At 46.2% G+C, this 27,292-nt stretch overlaps 1 protein-coding gene across 10 annotated transcripts; it reads left to right on the forward strand.

The window, feature by feature from the left end:
• Positions 1-946: 946 nt before the first annotated feature.
• LOC109488307 (E3 ubiquitin-protein ligase HECW2-like) lies at positions 947-26,848 on the forward strand. Of its 10 annotated transcripts, none has more exons than XR_002141339.1 (31): positions 947-1,020; positions 2,611-3,545; positions 4,126-4,233; positions 5,388-5,482; positions 5,646-5,724; positions 5,945-6,114; positions 6,592-6,734; positions 7,001-7,107; positions 9,726-11,736; positions 12,107-13,086; positions 13,361-13,507; positions 13,894-14,109; positions 14,950-15,109; positions 15,447-15,520; positions 15,693-15,820; positions 16,095-16,280; positions 16,677-16,823; positions 17,317-17,355; positions 17,606-17,696; positions 18,075-18,171; positions 18,426-18,625; positions 18,989-19,109; positions 19,473-19,739; positions 20,256-20,279; positions 20,982-21,080; positions 21,559-21,688; positions 21,836-22,097; positions 22,509-22,594; positions 22,718-22,830; positions 23,130-25,421; positions 25,453-26,848. XR_002141339.1 is itself a non-coding variant. In XM_019792497.1 (30 exons), the coding sequence occupies exons 2-30, from the start codon at positions 3,230-3,232 to the stop codon at positions 23,239-23,241; spliced, it is 6,708 nt and encodes a 2,235-aa protein (XP_019648056.1). In that variant the 5' UTR covers positions 947-1,020; positions 2,611-3,229; the 3' UTR covers positions 23,242-26,848. The 10 variants fall into 10 exon arrangements, 5 of the variants coding, with proteins under 5 accessions (XP_019648056.1, XP_019648060.1, XP_019648057.1 ...); XR_002141341.1 differs by having other exon boundaries at positions 23,130-25,390; XR_002141340.1 differs by having other exon boundaries at positions 23,130-25,328; positions 25,360-26,848.
• The last annotated feature ends 444 nt before the right edge of the window (positions 26,849-27,292 follow it).

Genomic DNA, 27,292 nt, shown 5'->3' on the forward strand with positions numbered 1-27,292 from the left:
GTTTCACATAACCGGTAAACTGCCTTTAGGCGTAGCACACCAGTTGTACAGTTTTTTTTTTTGTAAGTACAACCTGCATAACACCGGACTGTAAGGTTTGAACCACTCACACCAGGAAGGTGACCCCTACTCTTTTTTGATAAGTGCAGTGGGTTAAGTAATGCGTTATATATGTATATATATATTGGCTATGTACAGGGAATTTTTTTTTAGATTCCAACATATAATCACAAGAGGTGGTGACGGCACACTCAAGTTTTTTCAACTTATATTAATGCTGCCACCATCACGGGACAATACAATACTCATTTTCACCTGAGCGAAGAGAGGAAAGTCGTGTAAAGTGCCTTTCCCAAGAGCACAAGATCGGTGGCATGTCAGGACTCAAACCCGAGACCTCTTGGTTCCGAGTCGAGCACTCTGCTGCTACGCCACACGACCCCACTTAATTGACGGAAAATGTGTTGAGTTTATCACTATATCGATGAAATCCACGGCCGTACAATATACTAATATCATAGAATGCCGAAATCAATTTCAGGAAAAGAAGAAAATGTGAAGAAATGAAAATGATGAGTCTATTATTATTACCATACTCTGTGTGTTTAGTCATTTGTACCACCTTTATGACCACATAGATTTCATAATGAAGGAAATTTTTTTTTTTGCCAAACCTTTTTTTTTATTCTCAAGCTAGCATCAGTTTTGGGGTTCCCAGAGGATGTCATCCATATAATCAAATCAACATGGCCTAATCCTAACACACTATTATATCGTTTTATTTTTGCAAATCCAAATGAACCTATTTGAACACGTAATATTTGACGAACGATGTCGTCACAATCCCAACGGAAGTGACGTCGTTTCCGGGAAGATGGGCGTGGCATCCACTTCCGGGGCCCTCCGTCTTCCGGGAAGAGCACCTGTCCCATCATGCCTCAGCGCTGATTCATAAACATCCAAGATGGCGGTGCGAGCTCGATCGGAGAACAGATTTCCTGTTTTCTGGCGGTAAAATCGGTGAGTTCTGTCGTTTGCGCGGTTTTACCGCCTCCGATTCCTGCTGTTCTGGGAGCTAGATGTAAGATAGTGCGGGAAATATTGTTCATGTTGGCCTACTGGGCTGGGGGGACCCGTAACTCGGCAAATTTCCCACAGCTGCGGAACCACCTTGCATATAGCCTCCATAGCATGCCAAAAACTGGGGGGTTTGGGGGTCTTCATGGTCTTTGGGAGCTTTTATGTGCTATTTTCTGATTGCATATAGACAACATAACCAGCCTGGTTGAATTACCCCCGTTTTTTGAGAACTGGGCTAGTCAGAAAACAGCCGAAGACCGCCAAACACCCAGTTCTATAAGCCTGCTACGGAGGCTACTTGCATACAAATTACGGGAAGTCGGGATTTTCGCTCGGCACTGGCATATCCAGAACCGTGTTTTATCCAGAACAAGGCTGAGACACGGGTCAGGATAGCCCACACGTATCCAGAACCGTGCCTGGAGCAAATCTACGTTGGTGGAAACCCTGAGACTATCCAGAACCGCGCCTGGGCATAACCCAAACCCGCTCAGGCATAGAGGCAGATAGGCACGGTTCTGGGTACTGTAACTCCTGATTTTGTCATGGTACTGTTATGTTCACTGTTTTCACTGTCACTTCTGTTCCGTGAACTTATCATTACAGTTAACAAATAATTCCTGGACTTTTTTTTTCCTGCACCTGTCACCACCGTGAATATATAGTTCCGTGAACATGCCCACTTTTTTCAGACCATGAACTTTTGCTACCGTGAACATAAAGTGAATTACAGTTCGCCTAGAGTCACACCCGGGGGGATTAAGGCCGGCACCCCCACCCCCCAGGGGCGGGGCTGGACAATCCCGGGGGTCTGCCATATGCCCCACCCCCCCGGGATCCGACCACTATATTAAATTGGTGTGGCCTTATTGAATAAATGACAGATATTGTGAACAGATATTGTGAACAGATGTAGTGTGAAGAGCTGTCTATTCAGTATAGCTCAGGATAAGCACACATCTGGTTAACATAAGAAATATAGAGTTACATATATATACATGTATGGATATTACATTTATTTATACACAGCAAATACTGATGGTTATAGTTCATGTATTAAGGGTGTGTGGAAGTTGTATATGAATATCTAATGTGTGAATGTGAGATATATAACTGTATATCTGTATATAACTGTGTATGAATACATAAGACGTATGATAATATGTGTATATGGGTACATATGGTAGTTTGTATGGGCACATATGACAGGTTATGATACTGCAGATGGGCAGATATGACATGATAGTGTGTGTGGCCCATATGACACATGACATATGGTAGTACATTTGTATATATATACATACACATAAGATATTCGTATGCAACATCCACGCATTCTTAATGGTAGTGTGCTTATGGGTAATATGGCATATGATAGTGTCTATGGGCACATATGGCATATGATACATATGGTAGTGTATTTGGACACATATATAATAAATGTGATGTGATTTCCTTCAAATAGGTGTAATTTTTCTTCTGAAATTCTTGAAAAATTAAGATTTACACCAAATTCTTTTCATCCAACAGTTCAGAGCACCTCAGAAAAGTTTTTGTTGGGAACCTGTGTTACACGGAGAAAAGAAACTGCAGCTGGGAAACTGCAGCTGAGAAACTGCAGCTGAGACACTGCAGCTGAGAAACTGCAGCTGAGAAACTGCAACAGAGAAACTGCAGCTGAGAAACTGCAGCTGAGAAACTGCAGCTGAGAAACTGCACCTGAAAAACTGCAGCTGAGAAACTGCACCTGAAACTGCAGCTGAGAAACTGCACCTGAAACTGCAGCTGGGAAACTGCAGCTGGGAAACTGCAGCTGAGAAACTGCACCTGGAAAACTGCAGCTGGGAAACTGCACCTGAGAAACTGCACCTGAGAAACTGCACCTGAGAAACTGCACCTGAGAAACTGCACCTGAAACAGAAGTAGACAATCCATGGAGGGTTGAAGACATTTTGTTGAAGTCTGTATTTATTTTATGAGCACTGAAGTTAGATATTTCATGGAGTGGTGAAGACATTTTCTTGAAGCTTGTATTTATTTTATGAGCACTGGGACGAACCATGTTTGTGTGTAGGGTGTGAAGCATGCGGAGAATGCCTGCTATGCCGGTGCAGAATTCCCCCCTGTGTGACATGTGGACCGTTCCAAGATGGCCGCCCGTACGCAACTCGAACTTATCCAGCAGCAGCGCGACCGCGGCCAGCGCTTCAGCATGACCTCTGACCTGATCCTGCCGCCGCGGGGGCAAGTGTTGCGTAACCGCCTCGTGCGGCGCGTTCCGCGGCTGAACCTGCACGACCGGGCGAACTCTGACACGAACCTCGCGCACCCGGACTTCCTGTCCCGCTCCAGTCTGTCCGTCAGCCGCTACGAGTACACGTTTGGCGTCGACGGCAGCCTGATTGTCACCTGGGACATCAAGGAGGAGGTCGGGGCTAATGACTGGATCGGACTTTTCCCTCTTAGTAAGTAATGATATATAACTGTTACACGTTCCTAATATAGTATACGTCACATAGTAGTAACCCAGTAGTAAAACAGTAGTAAAACAGTAGTAACAGTTTCCTATACATCATGAGGAGATCTGAGGACTGGATCAGACTTTTCCCATTTAGTAAGGCTTAAAACTTTACACTTTCCTGTACATTACTCACTCACATACGAGTAGCATCACACATACAACTGTTACACTTTCTTATTAAATATAGTCTACACTACACAGTAATGTACATAGTATATATATATATGGTCAAACAGGAGTCTAAATCCGTCCTGCTGTAAAATTGCAACATGATGCAACCGAACACTAGTTATCATGGTGACAGACGTCTGGTTCAGGTCATTGACCTTATTTTTTTGGAGAAGAAAAGATTACTGAGCAAAAACAAAATGTTTTCCTTTGGTTAACATAATTACACTTTAAACAATTTCCACATATAACTAACCACATTTTTGAAATTATAACTTATAAAATAATAAACAAGTAAAGAAATGAATAAGTAAATAACTTAAATATGTCTGAATTCTTCTTTATTTTCCTTGCAGGTGAAAACTCCCCCAGTGGCTTCTGGGATTACAAGAACCGTGGCGTCAACGGGACCCACAAGGGGCAGATTGTCTGGGTGCTCGGCCCGGAGCCGCACTTCAACGAGTGTGAGTAAACACAAACAAACACACAAACACACAAACACACAAACAAACAAACACAAGGGGCATATTGTCTGGGTGCTCGACCCCGAGCCGCACTTTAACGAGTGTGAGTAAACACAAACACACACACAAACACACAAACACACAAACACACAAACAAACACACAAACAAACAAACACACAAACACACACAAGGGGCAGATTGTCTGGGTGCTCGGCCCGGAGCCGCACTTCAACGAGTGTGAGTAAACACAAACAAACACACAAACACACAAACAAACAAACAAACACAAGGGGCAGATTGTCTGGGTGCTCGAGTGTGAGTAAACACAAACACACAAACACACACACAAACAAACACAAACACACACACAAACAAACAAACACAAGGGGCAGATTGTCTGGGTGCTCGACCCGGAGCCGCACTTCAACGAGTGTGAGTAAACACAAACAAACACACAAACAAACACACAAACAAACACACAAACAAACAAACACAAGGGGCAGATTGTCTGGGTTCTCGACCCGGAGCCGCACTTCAACGAGTGTGAGTAAACACAAACAAACACACAAACACACAAACAAACAAACAAACAAACAAAAACACACACAAACAAACAAACACACAAACAAACAAACAAACACAAGGGGCAGATTGTCCGGGTGCTCGACCCGGAGCCGCACTTCAACGAGTGTGAGTAAACACAAACAAACACACAAACATACACACAAACATACACACAAACACACAAACAAACACACAAACACACAAACAAACAAACACAAGGGGCAGATTGTCTGGGTTCTCCACCCCAAGCCGCACTTCAACGAGTGTGAGTAAATACACACAAACACAAACAAACACACAAACAAACCAACACACAAACAAACACACAAACAAACACAAACAAACACACAAACAAACAAACACACAAACACAGGGGGCAGATTGGGTGCTGGATCCCGGAGCTCCACTTCAACGAGTGTGAGTAAACACAAACACATAAACAAACAAATAAACAGGTCCAGTCAGATTACTGTACAGAGGCGTCAGCAGAGTCACTGACATGCGTGTTTGTCCAGTTGATGCCATCGATTCTTTTCTCTCCCAGATTGTCCATTAATAGGTGATTAACAGCTTTTCCTTTGTCTTCCAGCGGTGACCAAAATCTGTTTTAAGTACTACCATGGAGCGACCGGTGCGCTTAGAGCGATCACTCCCTCCATCAGCGTCAAAAACCCTCAAGCACGGGTAGGTGCAGTAAGAAACTACACCTATGTACATGTACATGTGTGCCCTACATGTTGGAGGGTCTATAATGTATGAAGATATTTACCCTACATGTTGGAAGTTCTTTTGTATGATGGCTAGTAAGTTTGTTCGCCAGCAGTGAATTGTTCTCGCCTGTCACAAGGCATTTTCTGTCATTCTGCAGGCTTCTGTGGGGGAAGATGGGGAGGACCACTGCCGATTGGTCAGGTTCACTATATCAGGTAACTATCGCACCCTGTATCACACACTATAGCAGTCACTATACACACTATAGCACACTATAGCACACCAGCAGACTGGTCAGGTTCTTGTGCTACAGACTTAATGTTAGATGTCCAATCTTGTGTTTGTTTCTTCGTTTGTTTGTCTGTCTCAGACTTACATGCAGGGTTTCTTGTACTACAGACCTCCATGTGATTCTTGTTATTGTTTGTTTCTCAGACCTCCACGCTCGGTACCTGAAGAAGGGGATGTTCTTCAACCCTGACCCGTACGTGAAGATGTCGATCCAGCCAGGGAAGCGCGCGAGCTTTCCGCAGCTGACTCACGATGGTCAGAACACGCGCACCAGCGTCGCCGAGAACACCATCAGCCCCTCATGGCACAGCGAGGTAAGACCTTTGATGCCCCCCTCCCCACAAATGTTTTGTATTTGACCTTCATTGTTCTTTCCTAGTTCAGTGGTTGACTTTTAATGCTCCCCCCCATTGTTGCATTGTGTTTGACCTTCAGTGTTGTCCAGCAATTCACCTTTGATGCCCCCCCCCACAAATGTTTTGCGGTCCATGTTTCGCATTTGAACTTCAATGTTCTTCCCTTGTTCACTGGCAACACTTTTGATGCCCCCCTCCCCACTGATATGTGTTTGACCTTCAGTGTTGTTCCCTATGTTCAGCAGTTCACCTTTGACGCCCCCCTCCCCACTGATTTGTGTTTGACCTTCAGTGTTCTTTCCCTTGTTCAGCACTGATTTGGACCACTGATTTGCGTTTGACCTTCATTGTTCTTCCCTAGTTCACTGGCAACACTTTTGATGCCCCCCTCCCCACTGATTTGTGTTTGACCTTCAGTGTTGTTCCCTTGTTCAGCAGTTCACCTTTGACGCCCTCCCCACGGATGTTCTTGAGCTGGAGCTGAAAGACAAGTTTGCGAAGAGCCGCCCGACGATAAACCGATTTCTGGGGAAGCTGACCATTCCTGTGCAGAGACTCATCGAGAGAAACGCCATCGGGTCAGTTGGCAGATCAGTTAAACTTGGCAACAGTTCTCTTCATAAAACCTTTTGTAGTCCTTTTTGTAGATATGTAAATATTGTACATATGGGAATGCATCTAACGTTATAGCAGGGACACCTATGCTGCAATGCAATGTGAACCAGTCAGAATTGCCCTGAGGAAGGTGACAGACGGTCAGTATAAAGTTTTAGTTACTGAATCCATCATGAACTTTGCTCCCTATTATATAGCTCTAAGGTTCTGTAATCTTTGACCCCTGCAGGGACGAAGTTTTGGCGTACAATCTGCAGAGACGGTCGCCGTCCGATCATGTGACTGGACAGATCATATTTCGTGTCGTGTTCCATCACAGGAGCGAGGAAGGGGAAGGTAGGGATCATCTCAAAACACCTATTTGCATCCCTTACTGTAATCTTTAGTAGGGACCGTCTCAAAACGCCTGTTTACATCCCTACAGTAACTGTTGTCTGTAGTGGGGACCATCTCAAAATGCCTATTTGCATCCCTTAAATTTGTCTTCAGTAGGGACCATCTCAAAACGCCTATTTGATTTGCATCCCTTATTTACCTTCGCAAGAACATATTGTTTTTATTACTCATTTTATTCCTCTTCTCCAAACAAATAAAGTCAATGACCTGGATCAGACGTCTGTCACCATGGCAACTGTTCCTGTAGCAGACGCCCTGTGGTGTTGGGTTACATTATGTTGCAGATCAAAGTTGGAGAGCCTGCTCACCATACATACAGTACCGTTCGCGTTATAGTTAACCGGGTACCCCGTTACTAACGAGTTAGATTTTCGTCAGAAAATGGTTAGAAAATCGTCAGTATTTGGTTAGATTTTCGTCAGAAAATGGTTAGAAAATGGTTAGAAATTATTTCTAACGCGTTACCGTTTGCGTTAATGTGATAGGGTCGGATTTCATGTTTGTTTTGCGCGCCGACAAGACAATAGTAATTTGCCACCTCCTGGGGCGTCCGCTAATGTGTTGCGATGTTGCCCCTTGAAAAATAACAGCACCAGAGGCAAGTGGACATGTGATTCGTAAAATAACTTTGTGGTTTATCCATGTGTCGACTGTGTGAAGCGAATTGTGCTATCTTTTAATGCTATTCTATAGTTATTTCTAGCGGAAAATTACGTTGTGTAATACAATGTATGTCAACAAAGTGTAGCAGTGGGCAAACGATGTCTTGTACATTTTGTACCAGCGGCGGCCTACCGCTCTCACAGGACGTCATGGGACGTGACGAAACAAGAAATATCTGCTGTAGAAGAAATATAAATCGGTAACTCATGCCTTAAATTCACGGCGGTTTTTGACACAAAAGAAAAATTATTATAATTTTTGTAAGGCGCGCGGCTTACTAGTACTAGCGGCTTTAATACTCACGGTAAAATGTACTGTCACTCCCGGCGCAAGGACTCGGTTCGCCAGCTGAGGACTTTCCACAACCATGATGATATCATAGTTAATAAAGGAATATATAATAGATCTATCATGTTGAAATGATAATTGTAATACATGGTTCTATTTAATAGCGGTAATTTTGTTTCTTATTTTGAGGGGGGAAACTGTCAAAAATCGAGGGAACGCAAACTGAGATCGGCTCACTTCCGGGTGCATAACGCCAAAATTTCTCGACGATTATATAAAAATGACCACTCATTTGCCGCCTACGGTAGCGTGTACATGGTAGTGCGATCATATCGTGCCAAAGTCAGCGTCAAACGTCAGAAAATCCCCGTAAAAATATAGTTGCAAAACACATTTCCCGCGCACTCAGGGCCGGTCGCCCTGGCCGCGACCGCCCTGTGTGCAGCATGCTCATTATAATATGCAAGTAGCTACGCTCTGATTGGTTCACCTTAGATGACCTGCGCTGTGATTGGCTAGAACGAAGCCCGTTGCATGCTGGGGCGCCCTTCCCCGCGAAATGCAGAGAGCTGGATCTCGAGAGAGCCACATTTACGCTGGTTTCTACCTTATTTCTACGACTAATTAGCAACATCCTAGTGACGAAATGCGTACTCAAAAGAATTTTCGGGAAAAAAAATATATGTACATGTGGATTTGTGGTGCCTTTGGCATAATTTTGTTGGTCACATACAACGTAATGTAACACGGAAGTGCATGGAGTCGGAGTCGCGGCACGGCTTTCTGTCCCACTCTAAGCAAAACTCCAAGGACATAACAAAACTCCCCAAAACTGGTCAATAATTAGCCATAAAAATGTTGGTGGGCACGTGTAAATATGCTGCCTTTTTTCGAGTGTTATAGGAATTTTCCGCGATGTTTTTGCACATCCCTAACGTTACCTCACGCCCGCCGCCTATTATGTACGGCGGACCGGGGCATTTATAACTTCAGATCATAGAGGTTTGCTTATTTGGTAGTAAAATAAGTTAACAGAGAAAAACAGCAAAACAAAGTTGACAAACTATAGAAACGCTTGCCTGGGCAACAGTGACAAAAGAAAATGTCTATCTAATTGAATTGCGCCGGTGATCGTAAAACGTTTTAAACGTTACAATATAGTAAAATGCAGGCTAGATCAACGTTCCTTCCGCTGTTCCAGCGGTGTGTATCGGTAATTTCCCGCCCCGCATGAGGTAAATTAGTACTCCTCCCATTATTCTGTGATGTTACCGCGGCCTGCATATGAATGCAGAAGTCTAACGGAAAAGTAACGGAAAAGTAACGGAAAACTTACGCAAAAGTAACGGAAAACTTACGGAAAAGTAACGGAAAAGAAACGCGTCGTTAGTAACGGCCGTTAGGGTAACTATAACGCGAACGGTACTGTATGTTTGTGTGTATCTGACTTTGAGTAAGAATAAACACATAAGTTTGTTGGGCTACACCATGTGAAGGTAATCATTATGCATTTGCTATGCAAATGTTACCTTTCTAATTGTTTGTTTGTTTGTGTACAGAAGAGATGCCTAAGATCTGACAGTGTTTGTTTGTTTGTTTGTGTACAGAAGAGATGCCGACCACCCCCATTACCCCATTGGAATGTTCCCCGTCCAGACGGCACCTCCGACACTTCAACATTCCCAGCGTCACCAACGGCCAATCAGAGGACTCCACCGTTGCCCCCGACAACAGGACGACCTACAGCAGCAGCCCGGAGGACGAGCTGCCCGCCGGCGCGACCGAGGAGGCACTCATCGAGGTCGTCATGGAAACGAGGGACTTTTCCCAGCAGCACGACGGGGATGTCATGTACGGGGAGCTCATGAACGGAACGGATTTCCCGTCACTCGCGCCAAACCTGGACAGCTCAGCCAATCAGGACAGCACAGGTTTGGCCAATCAGGACTTGAATAGCACAGGCCTGGCCAATCAGGACGAGAGTATGATGACTCCACGTGCACCAATGGCTGAAGAGGAGGATGCTGTGTTTGAGGGAGTCAGTGGTGTTGATGACCTCTCAGCTAGACGCCCCAGGGACGTGAGTTTAGGCGACATTCTGGACCAGCTAACCCAGGAGGAGCCCGCGGCCCTGGAAGAGCCCACGGCGCAACCCAGGGGCAGTGCCAGCAGCCAGGAAGAGCCCGCGGCCCTAGCCCGTGGCAGTGCCAGCATCAGCAGCCCAGAGGAGCCCACAGTGCGACCCAGGGAAAGTTTCAGCAGCCAGGAAGAGCCTGCGGCCCTGGAAGAGCCCGTGGCGCGACCCAGGGGCAGTGCCAGCATCAGCAGTCTGCTGGACCGAGTTTCCATCAGGAACGACCCCGAGTTCCTGCTGGACGTGGACCAGCTGGCTTACATCGACGAAAACAACGACGTGTTTCACGATGCAGTGGAAACCCCCAGTCTGCCTTGTCGGACAGACTCCTCAGAACCCCCTTTTGACCCTCCTGGTGTCACAGAACCCCCCTTTGACCCTCCTGGTGTCACAGAACCCCCTTTTGACCCTCATGATGTCACAGAACCTCCTTTTGACCCTCCTGGTGTCACAGAACTCCCTTTCGACCCTCCTGGTGTCACAGAACCCCCTTTTGACCCTCCTGGTCTCTCAGAACCCCCTTTCGACCCTCCCGAAACCAGAGACATTTCCACAAACACCTCCCCAACCCTGGACTCGCCCACATCAGCAGTTTTGCTGGAGACTCTCGATGCACAAATCTCTTCTCAACTAGACACACACTATCAAATGGACCCACACCTTCCTAATGTAGACCCAGATATCTCTAACACAGACTCAACAGAAGTACAAGATATGGACCATAGGCTGTCTTATAGAGAATCAAATCTCTCCAATTCAGAACCACATTCCCTACATATAGACCCGCAACAACCTGATATAGACCCCAGAGTCCCTAATGTTGACCTACAGCTGTCTGATGTCCTTTGTGATGAGAACAGCCAGAGAGCAGATGGTGCAGATGTGACTGTAGAAACAGATATAACTGCAGATGGTGATGTTACTACAGATTCAGTTACTGCTGATGGTGATATTCCAGATACAAATGTTACAGAAGATGCAGATGTTACAGCAGATGCAGATGTTACATCAGATACAAATGTTATAGCGGATAAAGATTTAACTGAAAATGCAGCTGTTACAGCAGAGGATTCAGCAGATGCTACAGCTAATGCAGATGTAACACAAGACGCAGATTCTACAGCAGATGCAGATGTTACAGCAGATGCTGATGCAGATGTTATAGCAGATGTTACAGCAGATTCTACTGCAGATGCAGATGTTACAACAGATGCTGATGCAGATGTAGCTACAGATGTTACAGCAGATATTACAACCGATGCAGATATTACCGCAGATGCCTGTGCGTATTCCGTAGCGTCTGCGCCCAGCCTGCAGGCCAGCCTGAGTCTGCCGGAGACGGACGCCGACCTCAGCCCGACCTCCGAGCGACGCGGCTCGCATGCTAGGGTGGACACCATGGAACTCATCGCGGAGATCGACAGCTACGTCACCTCGGTAACGCAGACGCGACGCCGACAGCTCAGCTCAGTACGCTCCGACAGGTCAGCGGGCGTCTTTTCTTGTCCAATAGTTCACTTTTGATGCCCCCCTCCCCACTGATTTGTGTTTGACCTTCAGTGTTTTTCCCTTGTTCAGCAGTTCATCTTTGATGCCCCCCTCCCCACTGATGATTTGTGTTTGACCTTTAGTGTTCTTTCCTTGTTCAGTAGTTGTTGATGCCCCCCACCCCACTGATTTGTGTTTGACCTTCAGTGTTTTTTCCTAGTTCAAAGTGGTAAAAGTTTTGATGCCCCCCTCCCCACTGATTTGTGTTTGACCTTCATTGTTCTTTCCTAGTTCAGCAGTTCAGCTTTGATGCCCCCCTCCCCACCGATGATTTGTGTTTGACCTTCAGTGTTCTGTTTCTTACAGCGTGAGCAGTCGGCGGAACCCGTCCACGGATAGCGACTCGACCTCCAGCACGGACACGTCTTCCCGACAGAGCACGGACTCCGCCTCCATGCTCAGCCTCCAGGAGCGCCGAAGGTCACTCATTCGCCAGAACGCGGCCCGGACCTCCGTGGAGCGCGCAGAGTCGCACGAAGTCTTCCCGCTCGAAGGACTCGGCCAGATCGCTGGTAGGACGTCTGTAGAACGTGCCGAATCACAGGAAGTCTTCCTGGCAGAAGGCTCGGGTCTGGATTCGAGTATTGTCAGTAATGGGTTTCACCCGGACAGCACACTGGACAGTACAGGGTTCCGGCAGGACAGCGTAGTGGACAGCATCGGCACCTTCGGAAGCTCGCTGGACCACGCTGACATTGAGGATGGTGGCGACCTGCCCTCTGACCTGCGACCCCTGCCCTCCGACCTGCGACCCATGCCTGACGGGGAGACGAGCGTGATCGTTGTGGAGGACACGAGCGGTTGTCATGACAACAGCGAGGACAGCGAGAACGACTCGGGGGTCGTCCAGGACAACCTGTCGCTGGGGCCTGATGATGTCATCGTGGGAACAGACCAATCGGCTGTGGGCGCGAAAACGTTCCGTCCGCGGATCCACTCGTCGGTTCGCTCGGAGAGTTACCTGATCGCCACGCGGCCGGACACGCCCATCCAGCAGCGCCGAGGCCGCATTACCGTGCCAACCGGGGACGCCAGCAGCCAATCAACACCCAGCACCAGCCGCCAGGCCAGTCTGCATGAGGAGGAGGATGGAGCGGACACAGCAGCCCCTGGCAACGAGGAACCTGACACCACCGGGCTGGAACCCGGCACCGCCGGCCGTGAGGAACCCGACACCGCGGGGCGAGCCGTGCTGATCGAGCGGAGCGGAACGCCCGGGGGAACTGCCGAGAGGGTCAGCACAGGGTCAGACCCAGGGCAGACTTCTCCTGCAGCTGATGGCCAAGGTAATCATAAGCACCCTATAACGGCTGGGTTGTAGGCTAGGCCAGATACTCGAGAAGTGGATAATGCTGAATTTTGCACCCGATGCCACAGGTGTTGTGTCCGAGTTGTTTATATTTTTGTTTTGTAACAGTTATAGACTGGTTTATTGTTGTTGAACAAATAAATCCCAGGACCCACTTGCAGTCGAGATGCATTCGGCTGAATTGTTGGGTTCTACTGACTGTGATTGTTGTTTGTTGTTTTACTGTTGTTTGTTTATTGTTTGTTCCTTAGTGGAGGACCAGTCTGCATCTGCCCACGCCCTTATTTGGGAGCGGCGCCCAAGTGCGAGTGTGGAGAGTTCTGACTCCCAGGAAGCACCTGGGGCCGGGAACGGAGCGTCTACAGGTGAGCAGGTCTCAGGTGTTCTGTTTCTTACAGGTGAGCAGGTTTCGCAGGTGTTCTATTTCTCACCAGGGTGGCAGGTGTCTTCCCTTATCCAATACATTTAGTTCACTTTTTGTGCCCTCCCAAGAATAGTTTGTGTTTGACCTTCAGTGTTCTTCCCTGTATTATAATTCACTAGTACACTTTTGTTGCCCCCCTCCCCACGAATGGTTTGTGTTTGACTTTCAGTGTTCTATCCTAGTTCAGCAGTTCACTATGCCCTCCCCATGGTTGTTTGGTGTAAAAATGACCTTGATAGTCTCATGTCTTCAGGTGTGTTATGTTTCCCTTTGACCAGGTGGGCAGGTGTATTTGTGCGAGTGTCTTGTTCTACCTGTGTGCCCTTGTCTTCACTGAGACAAGTTTTTCTCCCTTAACAGTGGCAGGTGCAGCAGCTGAAAATGCCAGCCTTCCAGATGCGCCCTGCTCCCCCCTCCCACAGAATGGTGTAAGCCAGGAGCCGGCTGCCGTGCGGGAACCTGTGAGGGCAAGGGTCACCCTTCCCACGTTGCCGCGACAACCACGAGCCAATGAGAGAGCGAATGTGATGTACCCTCGGGTGGAACCCCCACCTGGGGTGGAGCCGCTGCCAACACGTGAGTCTGCCAAAATTTTTTTATTCCAACATTTCATGACTAGACAGCACACTCAAGTTATATCAACTTATTTTATGCCGCCACCAACGCAAAGGACAAATATAGGACAGGACAATACTCATTTGAGTTTAGTGAGGAAAGTTAGGAAACTTGAGTTAAGTGAAGAAAGTCGTATAAAGTGCCTTTCCCAAGGGCACAAGATGGGTGGCATGTCAGGACTCGAACCCGGGACCTCTTGATTCCGAGTTGAGCATGCTGCTGCTATGCCACACGACCCCACGGTGTCTATTTTCAATTGTTGTTGTTTAATCATTTTGTTTACCAAAGGAAAACACATTCAATTTGGTTTTGCTCTGTTTCTTTTTCTTCTTCTCCAAATGACCTGAACCAGCCGTCTGTCACCTTGGTAACTAGTGTTGGATTGCATTGTGTTGGAAGTTTATAGCAGGAGGGTGTTGCAATTTTATAGCAGGAAGGGATTTAGACTCCTGTCTAACCATATATATTATGTGTTTGTGCCCCAGACTGGGAGGCGAGAGTGGACAGCCACGTACGCGTGTTGTTTGTTTATTTGTTTATACATGTTTGTCTATTTGTGCAGACTGGGAAGCGAGAGTGGACAGCCACGGTCATGTGTTGTTTGTTGTTTGTTTGTTTACACATGTTTGTTTATTTCCCAGACTGGGAGGCTAGAGTGGACAGCCACGGGTGCATATTGTTTATTTGTTTTGTTTGTTTGTTTGTTTGTTTATCCCCCAGACTGGGAGGCGAGAGTGGACAGCCATGGACGCGTGTTGTTTATTTGTTTGTTTATACATGTTTGTTTGTTTATTTGTGCAGACTGGGAAGCGAGGGTAGACAGCCACGGGCGAGTGTTCTACATCGACCACGTGAACCGCACCACAACCTGGGAACGACCCCGGGGGAACGTGTCCGCCCAGGCGCTGCAGAGGTCAAGCTCCATCAACGAGGAACAGCAGAGGGCACAGCTGGACAGGAGGTATGCGCAGGAGAGACCTCTGGCAGAATGGGCTCAAAGTGCAGCTCTCAACTTGTTCAGAGGAATTTTATATGGCTCCATGTAGCTTGAATCTCACTGATTTTGAGCTAGATTTCGTACTGATAGTTTCCCCTTTTTACTGCAGTTACCTAGTTTTTTCCAGTGACGGTTTCCCCTATGCCAGTTTTTCCCTTTGAATGTTTCTCCTGTTTACTGGAGATACCAGAGTATCCTAGTATTTTCAACTGATGGTTTCCCCTGTGCCAGTATTTCCCGTTTATAGTTTCTCTCGTGCCAGTTTTGTGCTAGTTTTTGATGGCTCTCCTGTGTCCTGCAGATACCAGAGCATCCGTCGCACCATGACAGAAGAGGAGGAAACCGTGGAGGAAGGAGCAGCGGGAGGGGTCAGAGGTGAGAGTCAGCCATGTTTGGCGGTCAGAGGTGAGAGTCAGCCAAATAGTTGGCTTTGAATTTATAGAAATAGAAGTGTAAAAAAATATGGGTGAAAGCATGGTTCTGACTGGTGAGGTTGCCAGAGGCAGTTCCTGACAGCTTTGTTTGTTTGTTTGTTTGTTTACTGTAGGCCCAGCTGACGGGATGGACAGTAGTGACCAGCCCTCGCCCCGGTCCGAGCGCCGGACGCTGCTCCAGTCTCCGGCCGTCCAGTTCCTCACCAGCCCAGAATTCTTCAACATCCTCGGCAGTAATGTGGTCAGTAATGGGCAGTAATTTGGTGGTAATGTGGTCAGTAACCGGCAGTCATTTGGTGGTATTGTGGTCAGTAACTGGCAGTCATTTGGTGGTAATGTGGTCAGTAACTGGCAGTCTTGTGACAATAATGTGATAGGAATGTGGTAAGTAACCGGCAGTCATTTGGTGGTAATGTGATCATTGATGGGCAAATTGCAGGACACGAAATGTTTGCTTGTTTCCCCAGACTGCACGTGCCTAATGTTTGTTTGTTTGTTTGTTTGTTTGTTTACAGACTGCAGGCCACCTGTACTCCCACAGCCCGTGTCTGAAGCACATGATTGGGAAGATCCGGCGTGACCCGGCCATGTTCGAGCGCTACCAGCACAACCGCGACATCGTCACGTTTCTCAACAGCTTCGGAGACACGAACCAGGACCTGCCACGGGGCTGGGAGATGAAATATGACCGAACTGGCAAGGTACGGAACATAGCAAGGTCAACTGTGGGGAGGGGGCAGAGAACCCATGAAGGTCAACTGTGGGGAGGTGGGCAGCAATGTTATATACAGTCTATAGAACCCACCAAGGTCAACTGTGGGGAGGGGGGCAGCTATGCTAGACACAGGGTAACATTTACAGAACATATCAAGGTCAACTGTGGGGAGGGGGGCAGCTACAAATGTATGTTAGACACAGTACAGAGAATCCACCAAGGTCAACTGTGGGGAGGGGGGCAGAAGTGTTAGATACAGTGCAGAGAACCCACCAAGGTCAACTTAATGTTGGGAACATCATTAAGTTTGTAAGTTATTGTCCTACAGAAATAACACATAGTCAATGACATGTATATTACATTTTTATTGACCATATTTCAGATGTTTTTCATTGATCACAATTCGAGAACGACGACCTTTATTGACCCCCGCCTGCCGTCCTCCGTGGTTCTGAGTCCGCATCACGCGCCGAGCATGGACTTCCTACAGGTGCCCGGGTCGCGATCACGAAGCCACAGCGCTGGGGAGGTACGTTCCCTTCGTATCTCTCTCTCTCTCTCTCACTCACTCCCTCACTTCCTGCAGGTGCCGGGGTCTCGCTCACGCAGTCACAGTGCTGGGGAGGTAACATCTCTCTCCCTCTCTCTCTCTCCCTCTCTCTCTCCCCCTCTCTCTCTAACTCCCTCTCTTACTCACTCATTCCCTCACTCACTCACTTCATTGCTTCTTTCCATTCTCCATGTCGTTCGTGATGTTGATTTTTTTGTTTTATGAGCACCAGCACCCCACCTGGCCGCATATGCCGTGCAACTGAACGTGAGGCCCCGTGAGGGTATTGTTCAGTAACCCATAGATGTAGATGTCTCACTCACTCTCATTTACTTGCTTGCTCACTCACTAACTCACTCTATTACTCCTTCCCTCCCTCCATTTCTTCCCCTCCCTTGCTTCTAGCAATGTTAAAATCAGTTTTTAACATTGTATGACTGTGATTTATCATACATTTTATTCGATTTTTCAGGATGAAATTAGAAGAAGCAGCATCAACATCACAGTACGAGTAAGTTTCCTTATTCTGTTGGTCAAACATGGGCTTTCTTCTTCTGTTGGTAAGACACAGTGTACAAGTAAGTTTTCTAATTTGTATGTAAAACATGGAGTTTATGTTTCCTTATTCATTTTGTTTGTAAGACATTATGTAGGAGTAAGAACAAATGTTGTAAATTAAGGTTACTACAAACTTCTCATGAACCCCTCTAAAATCCCCCCACATTAATTGTTGTCCTTTTGACGCCCCCCCCCCCTTTCAGGCCCCAGTGCCCCCTCCGCGGCCGAGGGAAACCCTGACAAGGTCGTTGGGGTCGGGTTACTCTGCACAGCCGGCAGCCGACGTGCCTCTGGGTGAGTCTCACTAGGTTTATGTTAATATACACAGACTTAATTTTATGGATGACATCCACTGAAGACCCCCAATAACTAGTGCGCGCGGGCAAATAAAAAAAATATGGCCTAAAATAAAAATGCTACTAAACCACAGGAATGCAAAGCTGGTATTGTGATAGTGACGTACACAAGAAACTGGCATATGCTGGCTTTTTGTGGAATTTATGAATCGGCACTGTAGGTATATAAACCTTTTTCTTTTTTTTTTCTTTCTGAGAACTGGTGTCATCCATAAAATTGACTTGGTGTGGCCTTATCCTTTCCAGAAGGAAAACATGTTGCTTGTTTCTGTTTCTTCTTGATAAAGACAAACAAATTTGTTGTTTCCTCGTCCAGCCTACAGCGATAAGGTTGTGGCTTTCCTGAGACAGTCCAACATCCTGGATGTCCTGAGGGAGAAACAGCCGGCTTTCGCCTCTAACACACTTTTAAAGTAAGTACTACAGTTGGCTTTCGCTTCAATCACACTACTTAAGTAAGTACTACAGGGGCAAGGCTAACACACTGCTAAAGAGTACTTTGTTACAAATATGTCTGTTATTTTCCTGAATGTGAACATTTGTTTGTCCCCAGTGTAAGCATCAGGGTTTGTCAGAACACCACAACAACCTTTGCTAATGAAAATCCAGATTTGATGGAAACTAAAAACTTGGCATTGCTGGCTTGTTTATTTGTTTGTTTATTTAGGGAGAAGATAAACGTGATCCGTAACGAGGGGACCGCAGCGCTCGAGCGCCTGGCAGATGACGTGGATTTGATCATCCTGCTGAGTCTGTTTGAGACGGAGATCATGTCGTTTATACCCCCAGCGACCCACGTACAGACCCACGCAGACCGGGCTTATTCCCCACGTGGGTCACCACAGGCGTCTCCCCAGGCCTCCCCAGGTTTGTTCGTTTGTTTCGCATAACCAGTAAACTGCCTTTAGGTGTAACACACCAGTTTTGTACGTAAGTACAAGCTGTGTAAGACCAGACTGTAAGGTTTGAACCACTCACACTGGGAAGGTCCCCTAATCTTTTCGATAAGTGTGGTGGGTAAAGCCCCACTGGGCAGTTTTGTAACTCTTGGACTTGATAGTTATACAGGGCTTCTTCTATCATGCCAAAAGGCAGTTAGAGTAGTTTTACCAACACAGATGCTGATTCATGTTTCCAGCGGGCCAATGTGAAACAGCTGCTCCATACATGCAGGGTTCCTCCGAACAGCAGTTATGGTTACTTGTGACGAAGTGAATCTTGATTTTTCAGGTCTGCAGCGGGCCAATGCCAGAGCACCTGCCCCGTACCGCAGAGATTTTGAGTCGAAACTGAGGAACTTCTACAGAAAACTGGAGTCGAAGGGCTACGGACAGGGTCCAGGCAAGCTCAAGTGAGTACAGGGTTGATCTGGGATGTGTGTGTGTGCGTGCGTGTGTATGTGTTTGTATATATGTGTGTGTGATTGTGTGTTTATGCGTGCGTGTGTGTGTGTCTTTGTATGTGTTTGTGTGTGCGTGTGAGTGTGCGTGCGTGTGTGTGTGTGGCTACAGACAGGGATCAGGCAAGCTCAAGTAAGTACCGGATTGGTCTGGGATGGGTGAGTGTGTGTGTGTGTGTGTGTTTGTATGATATTGTGTGTGTGATTGTGTGTGTGTGTGTGTGGCTGTGACATCCCAGCGATGTATTGCTACAGGAATTAAGGAGAAATTGCTAAAAGTCCTGTATAAAACACCTGATGTCCTCCCCGCCGCAGGTTGAACATCAGAAGGGACCACCTCCTGTCCGACACCTTTAACAAGATTATGGGCACCACGAAGCGTGACCTGCAGAGGAACAAGCTGTATGTCACGTTTGTTGGGGAGGAGGGGCTGGACTACGGAGGGCCGAGCCGAGAGTTTTTCTTCCTCCTGTCCCGGGAGCTCTTTAACCCGTACTACGGGCTGTTCGAGTACTCCGCAAACGATCAGTACACCGTCCAGGTCAGCCCCATGTCAGCATTCGTGGACAACGCACACGACTGGTGAGGATACGTTTCTTACTCATTCTCTCACTCACTCATTCTCTCATTCACTCACTCTCACACACTCACTCACTCACTCACTCACTCACACACTCATTCATTCATACACTCATTCACACACTCACACACTCACCAGTATACCGTCCAGGTCAGCCCCATGTCTGCATTTGTGGACAACGCACACGACTAGTGAGGATACGTTTCTTACTCACTCTCATTCTCTCACTCACTCATTCACTCACTCACTCATTCACACACTCACTCACTCACTCACTCACTCACTCACTCACTCACTCACTCACTCACTCACTCACTCACTCACTCTCTCATCCTGTCCTAAATCCTGTCCGTCTGGCCAAAGTTTCAACTTTCTTACTTACCCAGGGATGTAGAAAATTAATTCACTTTTGACATAATCTGTTGTTAATATGAGAAGTTATCTGACACGTCTGGGTTTTTTTACATTTCTGTCTCTATAAACTTGTCTTTTTTAGACTTTTTGTTTGTTATTTTCAGTCGATGGAAAGTGCCTTACCCCTGGTGAGTTTTGGGTTTATTTTGATTTTGTTTCTTACAGAGCAGCTCTTTCCTTTACTTGCATATCTGTCTGGGGCTATATATGATTAATGCTTTCTGACAGCAACTTGGCAGCATGTGGCTGGGACTAGGCAAGGCAAGGCAGCAATCCGGGACCATGCTTTATCCAGCACCGTGCTTTATCCAGCACCGTGCTTTATCCAGAACCATGCTTTATCCAGAACCATGCTTTATCCAGCACCGTGCTTTATCCAGAACCATGCTTTATCCAGAACCATGCTTTATCCAGAACCATGCTTTATCCAGAACCATGCTTTATCCAGAACCATGCTTTATCCAGAACCGTGCTTTATCCAGCACCGTGCTTTATCCAGAACCATGCTTTATCCAGAACCATGCTTTATCCAGAACCGTGCTTTATCCAGAACCGTGCTTTATCCAGAACCATGCTTTATCCAGAACCATGCTCATGCAGGTGCAGTTCTGGATAGTCCACATGTATCCAGAACAGTGTCTAAGGCAAATCTACGTTCTTGGATATGTGGAAACTATCCAGAACCTTGCCTGATCCTAACCCTAACCCATTCAAGCAGCTTCTAAGGACATATAGATAGTATATAACGATATAGCCATATCCTTGCTATTCTTCAGCATAAGTTTGACTGTCTGGTTTGTTTGTTTATTCGTTTGTTTGGTGCATTTCAGGTTCAGGTTCAGTGGGCGTATCCTGGGCCTGGCCCTCATACACCAGTACCTGCTAGATGCCTTCTTCACCAGACCTTTCTACAAAGCCCTGCTACGAACGTGAGTAAACTGCAAATGTGGGCCTGTCAACTGTATGAATGTGTGCTGGGCCTATGTGTGTGTGTGTGTGTGTGAGTGTGTGTGTGTGTGTGAGTGTGTGTGTGTGTGTGTTTGTGTGTTTATGTAATACTATGTAATATTGCTGCCCCCCTCCCCACAGTCGACCTTGATGTTTTTGGTTCGTACTTACACTGCTGCCCCCCTACCCCCGTTTGTCCTTGATGTAGTTTCAGATCTATTTCGTACTTACACTGCTGTCCCCCTCCCCACAATTGACCTTGATGTTTTTCTTCCATACTTACACTGCCCCCCCTCCCCACAGTTGACCTTGATGTTTCTATTTTGTACTTACACTGCTGCCCCCCCTCCCCACAGTTGACCTTGATGTTCCTGTTTTTACTTACACTGCTGCCCCCCTCCCCCCAGTTGACCTTGATGTTTCTGTTCCATACTTACACTGCTGCCCCCCTCCCCCCAGGCCATGTGACATCAACGACCTTCAGGCCGTGGATGAGGAGTTCTACGCGTCGCTGCAGTGGATCAAGGACAACGACATCACCGACATCCTGGAGCTGACCTTCAGCGTGGACGAGGAGGTCTTCGGACAGGTCAGACTTTCAGACAGCTGAGAATATAATCTGAACGCGTGCAGTTGTTACCTTTCTAGTGTGTGAGTTCACTTCTACAGTGTGTTTGTTTGTTTGTTTGTGTGTCCCAGGTAACAGAGCGTGTTTGTTTGTTTGTGTGTGTCCCAGGTAACAGAGCGCGAGCTGATCACCAACGGTAAGAACGTGCCAGTAACAGAGAAGAACAAGCTGAACTACATCGAGCGCGTTGTGAAGTGGCGTTTGGAGCGCGGCGTGGCCGAGCAGACGGAGTCGCTGGTCCGGGGGTTCTACGAGGTCATCGACACGCGGCTGGTGTCCGTGTTCGACGCGCGGGAGCTCCAGCTGGTGATCGCCGGAACGGCTGAGATCGACATCGTCGACTGGAGGAAAAACACTGAGTACAGATCCGGTAGGCTCACACAGGTTACCTTGTGTTGCCATGACAACTGTTCTACATGTTGCCATGACAACTGTTCTGCATGTTGTCATGACGACTGTTCTGCATGTTACCATGACAACTGTTCTGCATGTTACCATGACAACTGTTCTGCGTGTTGCCATGACAACTGTTCTGCATGTTGCCATGACAACTGTTCTGTTACCATGACAACTGTTCTGCATGTTGCCATGACAATTGTTCTATATGTTGCCATAACTGTTGTTCTACATGTTACCATGACAACTGTTGTTCTTCATGTTGCCATGACAACTGTATGTTGTTCTGCATGTTGCCATGACAACTGTTTGTTGTTCTGCAGGTTACCATGACAACTGTTTGATGTTCTGCATGTTACCATGACAACTGTTTGTTGTCCTGCAGGTTACCATGACCGCCACCCGGTGATCCAGTGGTTCTGGACGGCCGTGGAGAGGTTTGATAACGAGAGGCGACTTCGACTCCTGCAGGTTGGATTTCTCAATATGTGAATTCACTTTCTCACCAAGTCTCCGGTTTTCTGAGTGTCTGTAGTTTCCATGTTGTCTCTGGTTAATTTCCCATGTTGTTTTTCTCCTTTTGTTGTCCTGCAGTTTGTGACGGGAACCTCCAGTATCCCGTACGAGGGTTTTGCGGCTCTGCGCGGGAGCAACGGGCCGAGGAAGTTCTGCATCGAGAAGTGGGGCAAGATTTCTGCTCTGCCCAGGTGAGAACTTACACACTCACTCAATCATGCACACGTGCATGTGCACACACACCACATACATAAACACACACACTCACTCAATCATACACACACAAACACTCACACATACACAGACAGAAGTTCTGCATCGAGAAGTGGGGCAAGATTTTTGCTCTGCCGAGGTGAGACTTTACCAGCACCAGCACTGATACTGATAAAAGGATATCCCTCACTCATGCAAACACACTCGCATTCAAACACACACACTGCCACCCTACTCCATGCTGTATGAGTGTAACCCGACCCCTGTTGTGTTGCAGAGCCCACACATGTTTTAACCGCCTGGACCTCCCCCCGTACCCGTCCTACGCTATGCTGTATGAGAAGCTGATTATTGCAGTGGAGGAGACCAGCACCTTCGGCATGGAGTGAGCAGCAGCGCCCCCGTGAGGTTTGAATCGGTACTGCAGCTTGCCTTGTCTGATGGGGCAGAGCGGAAACTTGACTCTTTACTCCAGCTGGGGATGAAACAGCCATTTTGCTCGGTGTAGCTGTAAGCTAATACAGCAAGCTGATACCCGATACAGGTAACCCGATACCCAAGCTGAAATATCGTGTTACAGCTGTGAGAACAGCACATCCCCTACAGCTGTGACTGGACTTGTGCCACCTGCAGCCGTCTGTATTTGTGTAAAGCCATGTGTAAAGCCATGCGTTAACTTGTCTCACCTCAACATGCCACCTGATACAGCTGTGAGAACATTTTCCACCTGATACAGCTCTGAGAACATTTGCCACCTGATACAGCTGTGAGAACCTTTGCCACCTGATACAGCTGTGAGAACCTTTGCCACCTGATACAGCTGTGAGAACCTTTGCCACCTGATACAACTGTGAGAACCTTTGCCACCTGATACAGCTGTGAGAACCTTTGCCACCTGATACAGCTGTGAGAACCTTTGCCACCTGATGCAGCTGTGAGAACCTCTGCCACCTGATATAGCAGCAGCCAATCACTGATCAGGATACTGCAGCCAATCACTGATCAAGATACTGTGGCAGCCAATCACTGATCAGGATACTGCAGCAGCCAATCACTGATCAGGATACTGCAGCCAATCACTGATCAAGATACTGTGGCAGCCAATCACTGATCAGGATACTGCAGCAGCCAATCACTGATCAGGATACAGCAGCCAATCACGTGATCAGGATACAGCAGCCAATCACTGATCAGGTTACTGCAGCCAATCACAGATCAGGATAGTGCAGCAGCCAATCATGGATCAGGATACAGCAGCCAATCACTGATCAGGATACAGCAGCCAATCACTGATCAGGATACAGCAGCCAATGACTGATCAGGAGAGCTTCTGTCAGCCAATCAGGAGCAGGCTGTATACCTGAGGCTATCTGATTGGCTGATGACATGTGATGATGTCAGGTGACAGTGGTTCTCTCACACAGGTGATCAGGCAAGGTCACGACCTTCAGCTCAAGGTTGCGACCTTCAGCTTCATCAGGAAGATCAGCTGGTCAGAATTTGTTTGTTTGTTTGTTTCTGTGTAAACCATATATTCCATTCAGTATAATGTGAACTACTTAATAAATGCAGTATAAATAAGACTTATTCAGAACTCAGCTTTATGAGATGGAGACAAAGTCACAAGTCTGTAAATTTCATGACTTGAGTCAAACTTTTAGTTATGTTAGAAAATTGTGACGTATCTAGGCTGAGCCAGGGTTGGTGCTGTTGTGTTGAAGCCATCGGGAAAGATGTAATTATTATCTCTGATCTTGTGTGAGAAATGCCAGTCTTATCTGTAAGTATGTTACCCACAGCACACAAGACATTATATAAGCCATGAGCAGTAGCGTTCCTACATGTGTGTGTCTCTAGGTGAGTCCAGACAGAGGCTTGTGCAATATGTATCTGTACAGTCCAAACCAATGCAGGCAATACCAACTTTGCTGACTTTGTGTGACTTTTCAGAACAAATGAGAAATAATAACTATGAAAGAGATTCAGTGAATGAAGAATTTAGTCAAGCCTGTGTTCAGTAGAATTACACAGAAACTCTTAGAGTAGGCTTTCTTAAAAAATGTGAAATTTTAAGCAGGCAATTTTGAAATGCTTTTAAAATTGGTGAGGCCTTAAATACTGGGACAACTCTGCCAACCAACCAGGTGCCCACAGAGATGGTAGTGTTAGACCCTGTAAAAACCAGCAGGTTCCATGGAGGTGATTGTGTTAGACTCTGTAAAACAAGAAGGATCTGTGGAGATTATTGTGTTAGACCCAGTAAAAACATCAGGTTCCATGGAGGTGATTGTGTTAGACCCTGTAAAATAGCCAAGGAACAAAACTGTTGGGGCCTGTCATTCGAAGTGTATAGCTAGCTACAGGTTGTACTGAAGGTCAACTGAAAAACTAGCGCTAGGTTGAACTGATTAGCAGAAGGTCGACTGTATAACTAGCGCTAGGTTGAAATGAAGGTCAACTGTATAACTAGCGCTAGGTTATACTGAAGGTAGCATGTATAGCGCTAGGTTATACTGAAGGTAGCATGTATAGCGCTAGGTTATACTGAAGGTAGCATGTATAGCGCTAGGTTATACTGAAGGTAGCATGTATAGCGCTAGGTTATACTGAATGTAGCGCTAGGTTGTACTGCATATGTGTGTTTCCTACCACAGAATATTTCCTGCACAGCTACTGCAGATAATCTGATTGGACAGATATTATAGCTGATGATGATGATATGATGATGATGATGTAATCTTCCTTACAGCCTATATGAAGAATAGCAATTTTAAATGCTGGTATCGGCCAGATGATGATGATGATGATGATAGGCCATTAGGAACTATCCCTGCACTCTGTACAATTGAAAATTATGGCCTTGCAGCGAGATTTGTTTTTTTAATTATTAGTGAATTATTTAAAATTTATTTTATTGTGATACAAAAGTGGTTACATTAATGGGCCACTTGTGATATTCTGTTGTTGCAATGGGGAGAATTTGAAACTGTACATTCTATCATTCCTAATGAACTAATTAGAATCTACATGTACTAGCAAATGTTATGATTATATCCTAGCCCTGCTGTTACAGTAGTGATTCCTGTAGTTCCATGTGATCAGTAGTACATACTCCAGCTCCGAACAAAATTCCAACTTTTCCAAGTAAACAGACGAGACTACTGACTGCTAGTCTCCAAACAGAGCGGTTTGGAAAGTCTGGACGTTTTCTGACAAGTTGCGTCTTCAGAAACCAATTTTTCCTCCCCAACATCTGCTTGATAATTGCTGTCAGGACTTCAGAAATATCTTCTGCGCTCCACTTTGTGACAGTCTGTACGTCGGACAAATTACTGAATGTAAGAGACACTATATTTCTATGCTGCAATATTAAATGGCAAAGGGTGACGCAATAATCACGCAAAACAGCCGCTTGCAGAATTTTCTGAAGCCATTTTGATGTGAGATACGTTCTGTACACATCTGCTAATATTATATAATATTACATAATACATGTATATATATATGTTGATTCTATTGTTTTGCCATACATCAATGTTGATTGTATTGGTTTTGTAAATTTGTGTCAAATTAGTGCTAAACTTTGCTGCTAAACCAGTGATCTAACAGTGAATGTGATTGGTCTAGATTTTATGTGCTTGAAGCAACAGCCAATGAAATCTGTTTTATTAACTTCCATGCAGTCTATGTATCACTCTGTGTGATTGGCTATGTTCTTACTGCTGAGAGAGCAACAGCCAATGAAATGGTCCATTTGTTTCATTAACTTCCATGCAGTCAATGAGTCGCTCTGTGCGATTGGCTAGTGCTAACCTCTGACCTGGTGTCACAGAGACATTTGAGGAGCAACGTAGATTTTACACCGAACGTCCTGATTGGTTGTAGATTTTACACCGAACGTGCTGATTGGTTGTAGATTTTACACCGTATGTGCTGATTGGTTGATTTTAAATGTCGTTATGGAACATATTCAACATAAACAGCTCAGTACTGACATGTCTCGGGTGTCTTCTGAAATTCTTTAGTGCGTCTCCTTAAAGTTTTACCAAGGAGGTTAAAAAGCTCCTTAGTTTTACTGTACTTCCTTATTACACACACAACTAGCTATAGGTAGATCATGTAATACTAGTATAGACAGCTGTCCTATTGTACTTCCTTAGTACATGTATGTCTTTAAGTCATACTCATAGGGAACAGTCTTGCTGTACTACCTTACTAAGTACATCTTTAAGTAACGGGGAACAGGCTTATTGTGCTTTCCAAGAGAACGTTCCTAATTATAAGTTATAGGCAATATCAGTAGTTAAACTCAGTTGTAAAACTGTAGCCTTCATCAGGCTCAAATGACCAATCACTTCGGACACGTGACTTTTCAGTTCAAGGGTGACAGGAAGTTTTTATATGTTAATATTGTGATTTTGGTAAACAAAAAAACTCTTA

Source organism: Branchiostoma belcheri, unplaced genomic scaffold (assembly GCF_001625305.1).
Source record: "Branchiostoma belcheri isolate BF01 breed outbred unplaced genomic scaffold, Haploidv18h27 scaffold93, whole genome shotgun sequence".
NCBI lineage: Eukaryota > Metazoa > Chordata > Leptocardii > Amphioxiformes > Branchiostomatidae > Branchiostoma > Branchiostoma belcheri.